At 44.4% G+C, this 17901-nt stretch overlaps 1 protein-coding gene across 1 annotated transcript in view; it reads right to left on the bottom strand.

Moving 5' to 3' along the window:
• RCOR1 (REST corepressor 1) overlaps positions 1-17901 on the bottom strand; it is an 81710-nt gene that overhangs the window by 37980 nt on the left and 25829 nt on the right. Inside the window, exon 3 of the mRNA XM_042047320.1 lies at positions 3587-3670. Coding sequence (XP_041903254.1) covers positions 3587-3670 — 84 coding nt within the window. The remainder of the gene's footprint in view (positions 1-3586; positions 3671-17901) is intronic.

Genomic DNA, 17901 nt, shown 5'->3' with positions numbered 1-17901 from the left:
GGAGACCCTCCCACAACATCCCAACAGTTTGGCCATCCCTCTGTCAAACCCACCAGGCGTACTGAGCATTGCCACAGATCTGCTCAGTGTTTTTTAGCACAGATTCCCCTTTAACAAGGGTGGGTTGCTCAAGTTCCACTCTTTGCACAGAACTCTCCTGCTCACAAGAGCTACAGCTCACTCTAAGGAAGAGCTAACATGTGCTGCACTACTTCCATCTTTACGCTGAGCCCCAGCCATAGGAACAGAGAAGAGTCCTGTGACTTACAGGCATAGGATGGATTAAAGGTTTTGGAGTACAAACAAAAGTCATCCCAGGTACCAATGTGCTGCTGATTTGTTCATCCACACTTCAGCCTGAACAGCAGTATTAAAATGGATATGCTAGCTGGGACTCACAGACATACAGCCCAAGGGGCTACAACAACCTCCTGGAGACCACAGCTCCTTCCACTTTGCAATTTCACACTGCCAATGAATTAACTCCCCCACAAAGGATAACACACATCACAAAAACCCATGGTTTAAAAAGGCATAAAGAAATGCACGAATCCATCACTTCCCTGGATAACTGCCAGTAGTCAATCACCAAAAAAACCTCCACGCACTCGGACATTTCATTTCAGTCTGTGTGGGCTTATTTTGCAGCCATCTATTTGTATTATGTGTGTCTCTTATGTCAAAATTTCTCTTTGAGAGAGTAATTGACAATAGTCCCCTCTCAGTCTCTTTTCAGTAAGCTAAACAGATGGAATTTGCCTCATCTTCTGTTTCCAAATCGTTTCAGTAGCTCCTGTCTCCATCCTTTTCTCAGTTTTTAAGCACTGAAGCCAAGGTTCATTCCCCTGAATGCTGCTGGGTGGAGAGGCAGCACACTGTTCCAGTGACTACCTCACTCTTTACACCCACATCATCTTCTGGGTCAAGCAGGACACTGGGAAGCTTTGCTGAATTACCTGCCCACTGTTTCCCCAAGACTGCTCTCTAAACTATTTCTTTCCAAACATCAGGCTGATGTAGAAGGCCAGAGATCTCAGTACTGAGATTCATAACCCTGCAGTTGGGTCATTAAGAACTCATCGCATTGGCAGCAGTCCAAGTTAGGAAAAGACCCAAAGCACTCTATAAGATTGTCAGTAGCATTAATTTTATTTACCATCCTGTCAGTCTATGGCTCATCCACAATTACATATCAATTCCCACATCACTGATGGAAATGTTGATCATCATCAGTCCTCTCACACATCCCCATGGACGTCATTTAATTAGGATTCACTATCAATGATGCCAAGACTTGTCAGTGAACTTGAGTCACTGGAGAGACCTCCTGTCCCCTGATGTTCTTTCATCATAAACCATGAAGCAGATTAGGGAACTCTGCTTGTGATACATTTAGTAAGTGCTCTACAGTCACTGCAGAGCACTGGTGTTTTGGAGGAAGTTCCCATCTTTTGCAAGGAAGGGGGACTGAATCATGCTCTCATGCAATCAGTGCCTAACAGCTCTCTTGAATACATCAGAGCAATAAACTTATTTCTACCAATCAATCCATTTTTAGTCTCAAAAAAACAAAAGCACCTACCTTCAGCAGGATTTGTTTTTCACAGTTCATTTTTAAGAAATGCCAAATAGAGAGAGGAATATCTGATTCCTTTCAAAAGGATCAGCTCACACTGACACAAAACAAAGCTATGACCAACCAGCCCCCCACTCTGTTCTTTCATTCCCTGCACAGCTGCCCTCTTCCCAATCTGCCACCCCAAGGTCCCCTCAACCAACTCTCACAATGCTCCTTTGGATTTTTACTACTACTACTACTACTAGATGCTTAATTTCCTAACTCCATCCCTCTGCATCAATCAGGCACCTGGGAGGTATTTTTTGTGCCATGTATGGTGCAACAGCCTCATACTTCACCTCCCCAAACTCCATATGAAATTTTGTCATTTTTTTGCTGTACCTCTTTTGGAAGGTGAACTCACTGATGAGTTTATACTCTTACTAAAATTTTCAGTATTTTGAGAAATTCCTTCTTGCCCTTCCTCCTGTATTCACATTTTTTCCCCCCAACTTTTTTACTTTACTAACAGACAACTGCCACCTAGTTTTTATTTATCAATGTCATATTACTTTTTAAATTACCTCTTATGTTCATGATCTCTTCTTAGCCAATATTATATCCTCTTTATGGTCTATGAGTATATTTTTGCGCCAATTACCACAGAATACTCAGTTACGGATTATTTTACTCAATTCCACATATCTTCTTTTCCCTCCTCCATTCTCTTTCCTCTTCAAGAAATCTGTTTCCTATCAGGCAGGAGTTAAAGGTTCCAAAGCTGAGCTGGGATTCAGAAGACATTCAGACTTGAGAGGCAGCTACAGGAATCCTGTGTCACAGACAACCCATGAATAGTCATTCCTTTTGGTGGCGGCAACTATTTCTTGCTGTTATACCTTTTGGGAGGTTTCTAGCTGTAGATAACTGTCAAATACATTCCTCTCCTCATCATATTTATTTCAGCATCGAATAGCCAGCAGGAAGCAGACTAGGAGAGAAGGCAAACATGATCCTTACAAAGTCCTTTTTATCTGCAGATCACAGTACCATCACCCTTCCATAATTTAAGGGGCAACTTGCTCCGTGGAACAAATGCCCAAGGGCAGAGCACAGGCCTTTCAGGACAGAGCCGGTCTGTGCACAATCTCTGCTGCCTTAATTTGCAAATGCCACTACATCTTCACATGTGCCTTATGATGCATCCTAGTCCTTGGGTCTAGGGGATTTACTTAATAGTGCCACCACAGAAACTGCAGAGAAACAGGAATGCATGAATCTCATTCTTGGTCCCAGAATCAGAAAGGATAAAAAAAAGCCAAGGTATAAGCACAAAGTCAAAATTAGCTCTTTTCAGCTCCCTCCCCCAAAAGCACTTAGGTTTAGTTACTGCATTCAAACAGCAGCCCTTTAATCAAGGAGTCCTGCTTATTCATGAGGAGAACTGTAGCTAGACAAGCCTTTCAAACACTAGTTCTGCCATCTGGCAGCAGCACTGAGACTTGTTCCCAGACACACACAGAGTGCTGTTAATTGCCCTCACGTGGAATTCCAAGGCACTGCAATTGTTCTGGCATTTAAAACCTCCATGGGCTCCAGATGTGGATTTGTCTTTGTGGAGGAAAAGGTACTGCTAATTACCAAATATTTTGCGGGCCTCCCACCCCTCCCAATACTTTTCATTTTGCTCTCCCCAGTTATATCTGTTGTCTTCTACAGCACCAACAGCAAACAAAGCAGATTGTGTAGGCCTGCGGATGAGTATCTTAAGGAATTCGTATCTAGGAATAATGTGTGTCACATTTCTCTTGCTTTCCCCGCACCCGTGGATTTGACACTGAGCAGCTACCCAGTGGAGAACAATGATCATCTGGGGGATTGCTTCGTAAGCTTTTCTTTTTTCAAATTAATTTCAATTCATAATGGAAAGGTCACAGACATAACCTCTCTACCAAAACTGGCAACTTTGCATTCTTGAAGTGATACATGGAAGGAAAGAAGGGAATAAAAGTAGTTGAACAGACTTACATTTTGCTTCAGACAGATTCTGGTTAGGTGACCAGACCAGCATGCCGAGATTCTCTCTCTCCTGACTTCGCCTTGCAAGTTTGGCTTAAGAGAAAACAGATACAAACCAAGTTACAGAGAAAGTAATTTCAGATGCAAAATGGATACAAAAGTGACTTATCACACATCTGCAGCTTTTAATCAAGATATAAAACCCATCCACAGAGTTAAAACCCCATCTTCCCATTCCGACCTGAGGCTTTTCCTTGTTTCTTCAATGCATCACCCTCTCTATAACACGACAGATACTGCACACTCATGCAGTACACTAAGCAACATGCGTTAGATCTAAATTAAAAGTTAATTAATGTTTCTCTTCCAGCACACTTGATTATTTTTCTTCCAGCCATCATTAAATGAAAAAGGGAGGAGCTGGGCTCAGGCAGAAGGCTCCAAGCCCTGGACATCATGAGACTGTGGTGTGCAGACAGATTAACACTTCAGAGTAGGCATATGCATAAAACTTCCCACATTACAGCTCTGAGCACCTCCTGCACCATCCCAGCAGCCCTTCTGTGCCTCCATCCCCCATACAATCAGGAATGCCCACCCAGGTGACACTGGGTCCCCCAGGTCACAATCAGGTCCTAGTCTCAACTGCTCCAGAGAAATCCAAATGCATTCACACCCACGCTGAGACACACACCCACGCTCAGACAAGTCTGTTTTTAACCAGCTTAACACCTGGCTGGCAGGAGAGCTCTGAAAGTCTCAAGTGAAGATCCACAGCTGTGCATAGTCAGAAAAAGCAACTTCAAACTAAGGTATGTTTCAAGAGCAAGCTCTTGCCAATTGCGCTGATGTTTGGTCACAAGCAGCCAAAAGAGGAGGAGGAGGAAGAGGACAAGAAGAAGAGAAAAAAAAACCTCCCTCATTTGAGGCAGCACACACACAGGCAGGCCAACCCCCCGCCCTGGCAGAGAGAAACTTGCAAATCTTGTTATGAATGAGTACCTACAGTACTATTTCCAGTACAAAATGTCACATAACACTCAAGTTTTATGCAATATTTCAACACAATGCTATTTTCTCTGTGCTGTGCAATTAGACATATAACCACCACTTCATGAAGCATTAAAACAGGTCAGAAAAGATCTAGTAACACAAAATTACATTACAGTCCTATGAACACTCAGTTTCACGACTGTTTTTAACCTGAAATCTGCTCAGCTAAGAACAGTCAGGGTTTAGATGACAAAAATATTTTAACAATAAATTTAGAGCACAAATAGCATGTATTAAAAATAACCACCTGTTGGCAACATATTTACACTGAACTAGCAGGTTTTTTCATGATAGACACCATTATCTTTCACTCAGTTTTCGGGAATGTTTTTTGGTTTTTTTAGTAAGGCTAGCAGAAGAAAGGCCTCAGTGCAGAGTGGCTGTTACATCCCTTTACAGCATCATTCCAAGCACAGCTGCAGTGCTCACCAACACTGTCCCGTGCTTCTGGACAAGGAATACCAGGATGAATTCTAACACTCAGCACTTCAGTGACAAAGCTATACAGATAATTCAATTTAATCTGTTGTATATTTAGTGTAAAAATAGCCACATAAGAAGGGCAAGGGTTACTCTTTTTTTAGGAGAGCAGATCAATCTAGGATCAATGGGGTTTGCTTGTTTAAGCAACTGCAGTTAAATCAGCGCAACTCGTGTTTAGAGAAGCTGTATACTGGCAGACAAGAAGATCTGACATTTCAGGTAATCCTGCACTTTCATTTAGCTACCCACCAGATATCTGTAAAGTTTCTGCCACAGCCATTAGTTCCATATCACAGTTGTCGTGGGAGCAAACACTCTGTAATCACTTTCCCACTGTTAGCTTTTCCATTTGTCCCAAGTCTGTCAGGAATCATGGTTGCTTCCTCCAAGAGGAAGACCTTCTACTACAAGCAGCACCCCCTAAACTTTGTTCCACTATCAGAATTCACAGGGAATGTGAACTTCCATTGCCTCTACCCAGGCAGAGAAGTGCAGCCCCAATCAGGCACAGTACGATGTTGCTTTTTCCACAGCAGTTCCCATCCCTCTTTTTTTTTTTTTTTTTTTACCCCTAGAACATACTCCTACTCTACAGACTATATGCTAAAACACAGGAGAAAACCAATCCAGCTTAAAATTCACTTTGTGAGGAAAATGTTGTTTTTAAAGTTTGTCCCATTTTACAGATGTGGTTTACTGCACAAGCGCAAAAAGTTCTACTGTGCAAGGGAGGAGATGAAGCAGGGCAGAACACATTTATATCAATATTATTCTAAAAAGTTGCGGGGGCTTTTGGGTTTTTCCCCCTCTGGAGCTGAGAGGACACATCTCAGAACCAGCGTGCAGAAATACCTTGATTTGCACAGGAGAGCAACAACACGAGGCTCTCCATCCCTGGGGATTCCCTGAGCTAATGCACAGGCCTGGCACATGCAAGAGCAGCACACTGCAAGATGTGAAACCCCGATCCACAGCAGCTAAGGCTCTCCCCATGAGCTGTCAAGTCAGGACACCTGACAGGGAAAGGGAAACGGGGATGTCTGCAAACAGGAGCTACCAAAGGTCACTGTACCAGTGTACACACATCAAGTCCCCCCTACACGTCAGAAAGTACCTTCCCTCTTCTTCTGACCCCTCCCCTGTTTCAAGTTAGCCATGAATAACTAGCATCAGTACAGAAGGAAATACGATGGTTCAACAGCACCACTGCAAAAGAGAGCACGGGAAGTTGTTTCCCCTTCCACCATTACTTGACAAACCAAACCAGGAGATCCACCTGAGCTTTAACAAAAATAAAAGTAATCCAACAAAAAAGCTGTTACCTTTAACTCCATACCAGTTCCTAATTTTCTACCACATATCCTTAGAGACAAGGAAGAAGAATAAGGAAGCAGGGACAGCCAGAACACGTCCCTCAACCACAGCACCAGTTTAAACTGTTTCAAGGACCACAGATGGAATGGACACCATACACGAGGAGAGCGCAGGAAGGCAAAACCCTGCCTGCAAGCAGGAGCCCAGCACTGTGCAGCTCCAGCCTGACACATCACATTTTATTTTTCTTCTCCAAGTTAGAGAAGAAACATGCCAGAATAAACTCAGTGGAGCAGAGGCCTCTCAAAGAGCCACCAATCACTCTGTCATCTGTTACTTTGCTTCTGTGCAAGGCAGCAGTGCCAGCTCCCACTTGAGTTCCTGCACTCTGAGGGACCTGCTTCGTCTCCAGCTCTCCCCAAGGATGCTGCACGATCCAGCCACAGCTGTGAGCCATTCAAGCACTTTACATTTCCTTTTGACACCTGTACTGACCTCTTGGAGAAATGATCCTCACCTCCCACAGATGTCAAGACACATTTTGCTTCCAGTTCCATCCTGCCCAAGTCAAAGTGAGGCTTGGGCAGGATGCCTCCAGCATTTTTCCTTCTCCATAACCCTTTCAGTAGTCTCTGGTGTTTTTCCTGTTGCTGTTTGCACAAGGCATTTCAGAGCTACTGAAACCCTCTGGATTTCAAAGCAAAGCACACTAACACATGACTATGTGACAGCACTGCAACACACCATGAAGAGAGGGACCCTGCTCTAGTCAGCTCCTTCTGTTATTTAGAATCTGCAAAAGGTAACTCAGAAAAGTAGGTCCACGATCAGATGCTCGTTACAAATACACACTTCTTCTGTACCTTCTCTGGAAAGCAAACATGAGCCTTAAAGTGTAAAAGCGCTTGCCATAGAACTACAGGGAATTCTTCAGCTATTGATCTTTTGCAAAACAATGGGTAAGAAAATACCTCCAGATCTGAACAGCGCCTTTCATGGAGTTAATAAAGTTTATACAACAACTGAAATACCCAAGGGTAAGGTAAGGATGGCAAGAGTGCCACCTACAAAAGCTACTGCTTTACTAACAGCACTTACTGATCCCCGCCCAACTGGTACCAACTCATTTTTAAATCACATGTTGCAGATTTTAAAAGAAAGTGTAAGAAACATCTCTTCCTTTTAATATGCAAACCTGAGCATTATATATAAAACATGCATTGTATAATATCCAAAGGTGAATAGATGCTTTTATTATTTGGAAGAGCTGGAGCTGCCATATAATAATTTAACTGCTGAATGGTTCTTAAAGCAGTTTTGGATCAAGTCTAATGCATTTACTTCTAGTGAAGTGAGATTAAACAAGTGCTTCCATTCCCAACCCTGCATTTTCTTTATCAAAGCAGAACTTAAATTTATTGCATAGTGTAAAATCCCCTGTTTATGGTACCCATGATGGCTGTTAAACAAAGTAAGACAACGGAGGCACGGGCTCCCGTTGTACAAAAAACCTGTCTCTCATGGGTTCATTGGTATGACTCAGGCTCACGGTGTAATTGTGAATGCACAGCTGCGACACAACAACACAACACCTATGTGACACAGGAGAATTCAAACAAAATTCAGAGTCAGAAAAAAGCTTTTTCCACCTTCCCTCCCCACTACTAGCATTGGTGTCCCAAGCAGCAATTCAAAGATATTTGAAGAACTTTGCTGCTCATCTCCACTTCCTTCTGCATGTGACTTCTCCCTGAGTCAGCAGCTAATGCTTGTGATCCCCTTTCATTCGTGTTTTCCAAGGACTGCCTAGTCATAGCAGCTGGTACCTCACAGAAATACCATCACTGTACACACTATAGCAGCATTAAATGAAACAGAACTGGAATCCTGAAAACTGAGAAACATTTTTTAATTAAAAAGTTATAAATGAAGCAGCAGTTAGCTCTTCCTATACATGACTACACGCAGCTGGCACTATAATCTATATGCAAATAAAGTTCTGAGGGCATTTTAGCATCTGCCTAGGGAAACTAAAGCAACTATTTGGGTTTCTACACAGAGCAGCAGCCCTGGAAACATGGGGTGAAGGGCCTTCCTGCCTCAAAATGACTGGTGCTGTGCTACAAAACCCCACGGTATCACACATTACAAGTGTGTGTAAAATATTGCTTTAAAAATTACCCAGTTAAAGATTAATCATCCAGCAATGATTACAAAGGTCACTTCGCAGTGATAAAAACTATTACCATTAGAAGAACTGAAAGAGAAAAGGAGAAAAAGCATAGATAGCAATAGTTTCCTTTTCTTTAAGGTAATCAAGTACAATCCATCCTAAGTTTGAACTTCACATCTTTGTATTTTTATTCTTAAACCTTTTAAGAATACATCTGATCCAAGATGCCTTTCCAGTTTAAGAGCCAGCAGTAATGCAAAAGCTGTGGCCTACATTCTGCCCACAGCCCAGGCCAGACCAAACAATAAGGCCAGAACAGATGTTGAGGCCTCGCCTTTTATTTTTTTTTCTTGAATAATAAGAGCCCGCTCATTCTCTCCTGCAAGCAGGTGGCACCAATGTGCAGCCATAGATGAGGTCTGAATAACTACACAAGCAAACAGCCTTTCAATGTACACTTCAAGAGTGTAAAATTTTCTACACCCATACAATTCCAACCTGAGCTCTTCAGCAAGCTCTGCACACAGAAGCCCTGCAATCCATACACACACAGGAAGCACACTACCCCATCAGGAACATGAATATACCCCTGCACTCGCTCAGCATTGAGCAGCACACCTCTGCTAATCACAACGGGCTTTTGTCTAGACATGGCTGGGGTTTTGTACTGAAATGTCGAAGAGTTGGAGTTTGTTTAAAGGGAGAGTTAAGTATAAAATTAAGAGGACAAAATGCACATTTGATCAAGATTTTATCAGAGATCTCTTGCGAGCCTTTTTAAAACACCATCCACTTTTGTTTTAAGGAGGACAGCTGGTAACTATACCACAGCAATCCTGAATGCACACCCAGAAAGCATCAAGAACAAAGCCAAAGCCTGCAGCGCATGCCTCACGGTGAACCCATGAGGCTCACCTGCCCTCCTGAGCACACTTCTCCCTGCTCCACATCCCAGGGAGCATCCCCTGCCTCCCCGACTGCAGTTCAGTGCCAGAGCAGCTCCAAAGCTCCATCAGGACTGGGATGGGACTGGACCCATTCCACCCCACCAATCAGTACCAACAACAGCAAGCACCACACATGGGCTCCATACACCCTATGGCTACTCACCCCACAGCCCACGGCTGCCACACAGACCCACATTCAGCCAGTAACCTTGGGAATCCCTGCACACTCATAACCCTACAAACAAAAATACCAATGAAGCACCTCCACAGAGCCACATGGTGAACTATTTTAAAGTTAAAATAGGTAAATGTATGCATAGAATCAGATCTGAAAACAAAGATACAATAAACAATCTAGTGCTGGTTTCTGTTCTCCCTGAACACTGACCCAACAAAACAACACTTCTTACCTTCCTTCCTTTTCTCCCTTTCACAGTATTTCCCTTCCACTTTCATTCAGTTGACCAAAAAGTTGCACAGGCATACCTACATGCACACAAGTTAGAATCCACATATAGAATTTAATATACAGAAAAGGAACAACAATAACACAGCAGTTTCCTCAAGTGCTAGGTCTCGTGCTGCTGACAAATATCTAGACACTGCTAAATCTATTTGAAGCCAAACAACCTACTGATGAGGAAGCAAAGATAAGGTAAACACATCCTCACTTTCCATCACAGATTTTGATTCTGCTGCCTCCCCTGATCTTTGACAATCAGCAACTCCTACATGCACAGCTCCACATTCATACAACCTCCCATTTCTTTACTAAGCCAGCCCTCAGCTCTTCCCACCCACTGAACGGGGTCCTCTGTTGCACTCCCTTAAGAACAAGAGCAGCTGCTTGGGCCAGTCCTGCCCATTATTCACAGGCAGCACTCAGGAATAACAAGACCAGGACCAGCAGAGAGACTTCCTGAGCCTGGTACTGTATCTGCATCACTGGATTTAATGGCCCTTCATGGGAGGAGGGAATTAAAAAAAAAAAATCCATCAAATAGACTAATCCTTTTTGAACCCATTTGTAATTTTGGCATCTACAACATCCTGTGGCAGAGTGCTTCAATTTAATTATATGTTTGTTGTCTGAAGGAGAACAAAGAAAGCCCATACACACACTCCCTTCTCTACTCTGAAGCTGCTACCCAGTCATTTCATTTGGTGGCCCCATTTCCTGCCTTATGAGAAGCAGGGAATAACTGCGCCCTGTTCACCTCCCTCCATGTCTCTTGCTGTTTTACAGATCTTCTACTACACTATTCTCAGTCATCTGCTTTCCAAGCTAGACAGTTAAGGCTTTTCTGCTTCTCCCTCGTACGGAGATGGGAAACAAGAATAATTCCTGTACTTTAGTTATCTTACAGCTCTGAGGAGCACGTATGCATGAGGGAGGGATGGGAATGGGGTACAACCAGAACTGTACACAGTGTTCAAAGAGAGGGTACAACACAGGATTATCAACATGCCATAATAAGGTGCTGTTTTGTTCTCAGATGCTTTCATAACAGCTTTTAACAATACGCTTGCCTTTTCATTATTACCATTGAGTTGATAGAAAAAACATTGTCTACCAAGATCTTTATCTGGAAAGGCAATACCAAATTTAAACACCACTGCTGTACAAACAGTTAAGGGCAGTTTAGAGACCACTACTGTACATATACAGTTAAGAGTTGTTCCACCCTACCCTCCCCCTCAATATTAGTTAGCACATAACAAGCGCCACCTGTCACAAGACTGAATGTGTTGCCCATTCCCTCCATTCAGCAGATGCCCACACTCCCTCCCCCATTCACATACTCTCTTCTACTGACAAAAGGACAATCCAGCTGTAAAATATAATATAATCCAGTAGTAAAAATAAGATGAGAAACAAAAATAGCAAGGTACATAATTTGAAATGGGGAATACACAAGTGTTGCTTAATTTGGAGAGTGACAAGTGCAGAGTGACTCCTCTCCAACCTCCAGCTGCAGGACACCCCTGGCTTCCCAAGGTTTCTCCCCCTGGAAAAAGTGACACAAGGAGCAAGAAGCCAACAGAAGGGTTTCTCAGACCTTGTATCTCCCCCTATTCCCTTTCCTGTTAAACAGCAATGCTGCCTAGACCACTCACCCAAGTACTCCCCACTCCTCAGCTCAGGCCACCCTTTTCCATTCCCTGGCAACCCAAACAAGCAGCATTTTACTCATCTTTCCCACACATTAAGGACCAGCTGGCCTGTTTCTATTGCCCAATGCAAGAAGAAATTTTAAAAGTCAGTCTCAAGTGTTCACTAAGCAGAAATTATTTTTTGGTATTTCTAGCAATACCTCTTCCCACCCATCAAAAGTTCACATGACAGCCTTCTTTTGAGATGGCTTAAACCAATTAGTGGAAGTAACAAGTGCCTAGAAAGCATCAGCGACATAAAATGTAGATTCTTGGTGAACAGAGTAACTGGTTTATTTTTTCCACCACACTTCAAAGAACCTTGCTAAGACGACAATCAGGAACAGATCTGACTTACTAGAACCCAGTCTCCAAAGAGCATGGGATGTGAGCACCTCTCCTCCTCACCCCACATCTCAGGAGATGAGAATAAATTTTTAAAAAGTAACAACCTGATACGCTCAATGGCTTACGAATTAAGGCTGTTGAGCAAACTTGTTACTGCTTGGCAAGACAGTAACAACTGAAAGGCATGCAGACAGGACACACATGTCCCCATCTAGACAAGAGTACACCCAAAAGGACAACTGAGAGAGAAATTCCATGTTACTCTAGTCTTGCAGTACAAATAATTTTACATAGTCAAAAGAATCAATCAAGCACAGTCAGCTCTCAAAGACATTAAAGGTTTTTCATATTATTACTCTTTAAAACCTGGGTCAAATACCAACACCTTTCAAGGCCACGAGCAGATCATACAACAGAAGCAAACACATCTTCCAAACTCAGCTGAGTGCTTTGAAGAGGCTGGACATCCAAGGAAGGCTCCACCATGGCACCTCCCTAACGGAGGCAGTGCCCTCCAAGAGCAGCAGAATCAGGCCCTGCCAACACACCCAGGAGAGACCTCACCTCTGTGGTGAAGTCACCTAAACTAACGCATTTCTACTCAAAGCTGGTTTTATAGAGATGGCCTGGCTGGCAGAGCTGGGGAGATCACAGCCTCCTCTCCCGACACAGCCGCCTCCAGAAACAGATACCTGTCCTCAGGCCAATGCAAGCGTACAAGAAGCTTATATATCAAATCCCACCCAGCACTGAGTCATGCACGATGTGGTGTGCAACTGCAATCAACAGGCTGTGAGCATGCCCAGTTTAACCCACACAAATCCGACTTCTAAACGTCTGTGACAGTTGCATATCCTCCTCTCACCCCATCCATGACAGTTTTCCAGGTCCTTATCCTCACAGCACCCCTACCAGCTTATATCAACACACACACACACGCAAAGCTCTGACTGCCAGGCTCACAGAGGCTGAGTGAGGTTTTCCCGACCCCATGTAAGAGCCCTAACTGTGGGTCATCCTCCCTTACCACCCCACTCTCAGAAATGCTGAAATTAAATAGGGACCCACAAATAAACACGTTTGTGATATTTCAAACCAGATCTTGAAAACTCAGTCTGCTTCCAGCTCTCCTTGGAGATGACTGGTGCATTCATTAGCCCACAAGCTCCCCAAGGTACAGACAGTCCCTCTCCTTCTGTCTGCACAGGGCCCAGCTCCACAGGGTGCTGTAAGGATAATATTCATACCCAAAAACACAAAGTCAGATTTAACATGCCCTTGAAATGCAGGCGGCTCCTGGATCACAATTTTCCAACAGATTTCACAAGTTAGTTTGTTTTTTCTCCATTTCTGCCAAATTCAGCGGCGCAGTAAGGACTATATTTAAAATATAGCTAACGATCATGGCAAATCTTAACATTCTGGTTTTAACATTCAACTTTTAGTAAAATATTATCCAAAATAATGTGTCTGGTTTCTGTCCTTTTCCTGCCTTCAAAGAATCTCAGAACTAGTCTGCCTTGCATCTACATTAATAATCAGAGCAAGAACGCAGTATGATGACAGGAGAGGCTAAACAATTCATCACTGCTGAACACCAAGCACTGCCTTACACTCATTCTGCGGATTCCCACTTCACGCTGAATGTAACTGATCCTAAAAGGTGCCAAGTAACAGCGAACCAAGCCCTGGAGACACAGGCTCTCGGCAGTAAGTGGCAGCAAGTACACTTGCAGCCCAGAGGAACCAAACAGGGGCAGAGCTCTACAAAGACGTAGGATTTTCCTGAGCTGCCTCAGCTTTAGGATTACAAACGCTCCTTCTGCAGTGCTGGTATTTGCATACCACAGCATATTTACAAAGAAATCAATCGGGACACAAGCCCGGAGGTGAACACGGAGAAGAGGCCCACAGCACTCGGGGCAGCCTGCAGAAAAGCTCGTGGCTTTCTGCTCAGACGCTTCACGGAAAGGCAAACCGGCACGATCTCCTTCCCCACCCTGTTTAACAAAGAGGACAGAAGTTTGCAGGCGCAGGGCCCTACAGGCTCTCAAACGCAACCACCACGTGGTGAGCATCAGGAGCAGAGCTCACACAAAGAGCCGAGAAGCAGCAGGAGACAGGGGAGAGGGCTGGGAAAGCCTCGGCAGCCAGGAGACGGGGGAAGGGGAAAGCCAGCCTTTTTCCCCAGCCATCGCCAGGAGGAAGCAAGCACAAAGGGGACAGTGAGGCTAAGCAGATAAGGAGAAGCCAGCCGAATGCCAGGCTGGCAGTGCAGATAAACCGAGGAGCCAAGACACTGCTGGAAGGAGCAGAGTGTGGTTTGGTGGAGAGCTGAGGGAGGAACCCGTCTTGGCACTGCCCCGGGAGGCGAAGGAGGCAGAGGAAGGGCTTGCACAGCACCTACCTGCGCCGGAGCACGTCCCTCGCACGGCGCACGCTGCGGCACGGCCCTCCACACACACACAGCTACAAAATTAACTTAATTTTACTGCGTTCGGGGCCATTAGTCTTTCCAATCTGAGGAGTGAGATCCTATTCAGCACATAAATGCCTCACTATTGAGGCTGAAAATTCTTCTGTTTTCTCCAATTTGGGGGGCGGGGGAAATATCTTTCAGGCATAATTTATGCTCAGGGCAAAATTCTCTCTTCTTTTCTTCCAAAAACCATAATGATCGTGAAAGCAACCAGAGCGTCCCTGAGAGTATTAAGAGCCCAGAGGTCCTATCTTCCCTTTCCACAAATTAGAGAATGGGAAAAAAAAAGAAGTAGTGGCAATGCCCTAGCAGCTGTTTGATAGGCATACAGATGTGCCTTCCTGCACATCAGTTATGCTGCCTCACACTGCTCTCAGTAAGTTCCAAACGTGGCTTCCAAGTTCATTTGCTTCGCCCCGTGACTCCTGGGTAACTCCACAGAAGCAACCAGCGACTCTCTACCTGGCACCATACTGAGTTTCAGATACCTAAAGAGGCATTAAGCAATTGTTCCTGTCCTCCTACATCCAGTGTTACTACCCTGGCCACTGTGGAACAGTCTCCATTTTATCACCTTCTGAGCATCAGTGACCCAAAGGAGTTTCTTGTTCTGCCACCAGTTTCCTTCAAATCCCAGCCTCAGCTCCCCCCAGCTTGTACAGAAGTGCTTAATGGGGCTTGCACACATGAATGCAGAAGTTAAAAAAAAAAAAAAAGCGCAGCAACAAGAACAAGGCAGCAAGGGAAACAAAACACGCAGGGACATAAAGAGGACAGAGAGCCTCAGGGGAGGAACAGTATTTAGAGTTACTAGAGACTGAGAAGCTAAACCATGCTAAGGTTGCTGGGCCTTCATAGAGGGGAAAGAAGTCTGTGCAGAGCATCTTGGAGAACCCAACAGCCGTACAGGTGCATATGCAGGCTGGAGCACAGAAAAGCTGAGACATATCAGCACCAGAGAAGAAAGCACACTGTCAAAACTACAAGACGAGACAGGCCAATGAATACATATCATTTACCTGTAGCGAGGGGCTCTGCCAAGCATTTCGAGACACTTGTACCTTCCTCAGCAGAAAAGCTGTGTCCTCTTCACTTTTGTCCTGGCCTGCATTTTCTCTGTAACTTTCCAAGCACTATTTATTGCATTTACTGAAAGATGACCATTTTCCCTGACATCTGGATTTTCACAGGCTGCTATTTCAATAAAATACTTTAAAGAATAGACTATAAGACAGGTACCATGAAACAGGGTGTAGCAACCTCTATTCTTAGTGCAACTGAGCTCTGATCTGTGACCAGGAGCTGTAGGTACTGCTGCAATCCTGTGCATTTAAGTCTTCAGTCTTCTGCTCTGTGCCACTACTCAAATACAAATTGCTACAAGTCCAGTTATATCTGTGCTGAAAGGCAAGAACAAGTGTCAAAATAATTCAGGGTACATTGGTTCCACATACTTCTATTCTTCCTTCTACCTCAGAAAATCCATCAGTCTCACCTCCCCCCTTGCACGCACACAGCCCTTCGGCAAGAGCTTTGCACACATTAAACCAGTACTTGTTAGCATGGCCAGGGACCCTGATGAGAGCGTCAGCTTCCTAAGACATGCTCCGATTGGTCTTACTTTCTAAAAACAAAGCTATTTGTAGTCAGATATTCATGATGCTGGTAGTGATTCTTGGCATAATTACTAATACCTAGCCTTAATATACCACAGCAAGGGAGGAAGAACCCACAGCCTGTAAAAGATACCAAGCTTCACTCAAAAATACTCAAGAGTAAACCACCTTCACCAAACAAAACAACTAAATCTCTTTTCCTATGCCAAATTTCTGCAGCATGCATTTACTGAGCAGAGCAATAAGAACATCTTATCTTACTCTACTTGTTCCTAAGATCCCACCCAAGTGATGCCCACAGAAGGCACTGGCTGGCTGTACTGGGCCCAAATACAAGACTCCAAACACGCTCTTATTAACACTTCTTACACCTCCACTCCTGCATGAGGGCATCCAGCTGCAACACTGATATGCTCACTCTCCCAAACGTCCACAGACAGCTCTCCAGTATTCTGCAACAGCTGTGGGAGCTTCCTGCAGAAGACATAACACGTGCTGCTGTGCAAGACATAGAAGCAGCAGGGAAATGGGATTCCTTGAAGCTCGAGACATCCCATCTTCACCATCATTCAGAAGGAATATGGTCCAGGTTTTCTCAGTAACTGAATGCTAGATCTTTGCACCCAGGTATTTTTTCTGGTATATCCAGCATAAGACTCAAACATCAGTGTTTCTGCTCCAGCAAGTCCTGAACACCAGCAGTGCTTCCAAGATTGTTGGCACAAGGCAGGGAACACCCTGACAAGTCCCGAGAGATTCAGGATATTCTTTTCAAGGTCATGATTATCACAGGTACCAGCATTGTGTCCACACTGGTAAGGTACATGCTTGATCAACTCACACGGTCTCCAGAAAAACAGTCCCAACAACAACAGACCTGTAGCCACCTTAGGCACAGTACCTCAGACTGCCAGGCTGCTGACAGCTTGGCCTTTCTTGTTTCCCTGCCCCCACAGAGAAAAGACAGAAGGAAGGTGCTTACAACACTCCATAAAAAACCACTTTCTCATACGGTGTTCCAGGTCCACTGCCAGCTGTTCCAGACTTGCAGAACAGGACAATCCCACTGCATCTGATGCCATCCTGAACCAGAGGCATCAACTTACATGCAGGAGAGTTCAGATGTCTGCTGCTGCTGAGTTTGGTCTAAATCTGCAGAGTCCCCTCCAAAAGCCTCTATTTCTCCTTCTTCCTCCCCCACCCCAGTACCCCACCCCCAGACACAACAGTTCAATTGCATGTATGAACAGGTTCATCAAAAGACACAGTGAGTCCAAGAACAGTTCAAGTCCCAGAACCCTGGCACATCCCCTGACAACCTCAGCAGCTCCTTATGCAACTGCCCAGTCAGTATGCAGAAGAGTCACATGAGACTAGCACAGATCCTGGGAGAGCAGGTTTTAAGTTATTCCTGCACAAGAAAAAGGAGTGATAATTACGCAATGCCTAGTAAGATTCCCGGACTTTATCTGCTTGAGAATTCTTGCTCCCTTGGCTATAGCAGTACAGCAAGAAAACTACACTCTCTTACACAGTTTGTTTAAATAGCAGTGCTATCGCCAGTAGAGAACTCTGCAGCAATTTCTAGGAAAGATGACACCAGAGCACCAGTTTCCACATCCCTGGCTTACTGCCCTTGGACAGTTCTTTTTGTGCAGAGTCGGTAAGGTTGAAAACTTGTTTCCGTCTGACACTGACTCATCGCAGCCTAACCAAGAGCAGAGCCCTGCTGAAGTCCCAGTGTCTACAGGAATAGA

This window comes from Corvus kubaryi, unplaced genomic scaffold, assembly GCF_017639235.1.
Source record: "Corvus kubaryi isolate FWS band 111438036 unplaced genomic scaffold, C.kubaryi_AGA036_p1.0 66, whole genome shotgun sequence".
Lineage (NCBI taxonomy): Eukaryota > Metazoa > Chordata > Aves > Passeriformes > Corvidae > Corvus > Corvus kubaryi.
Note: the sequence above shows the minus strand (reverse complement) of the source record. Positions and strands in the feature narration are given on the sequence as shown.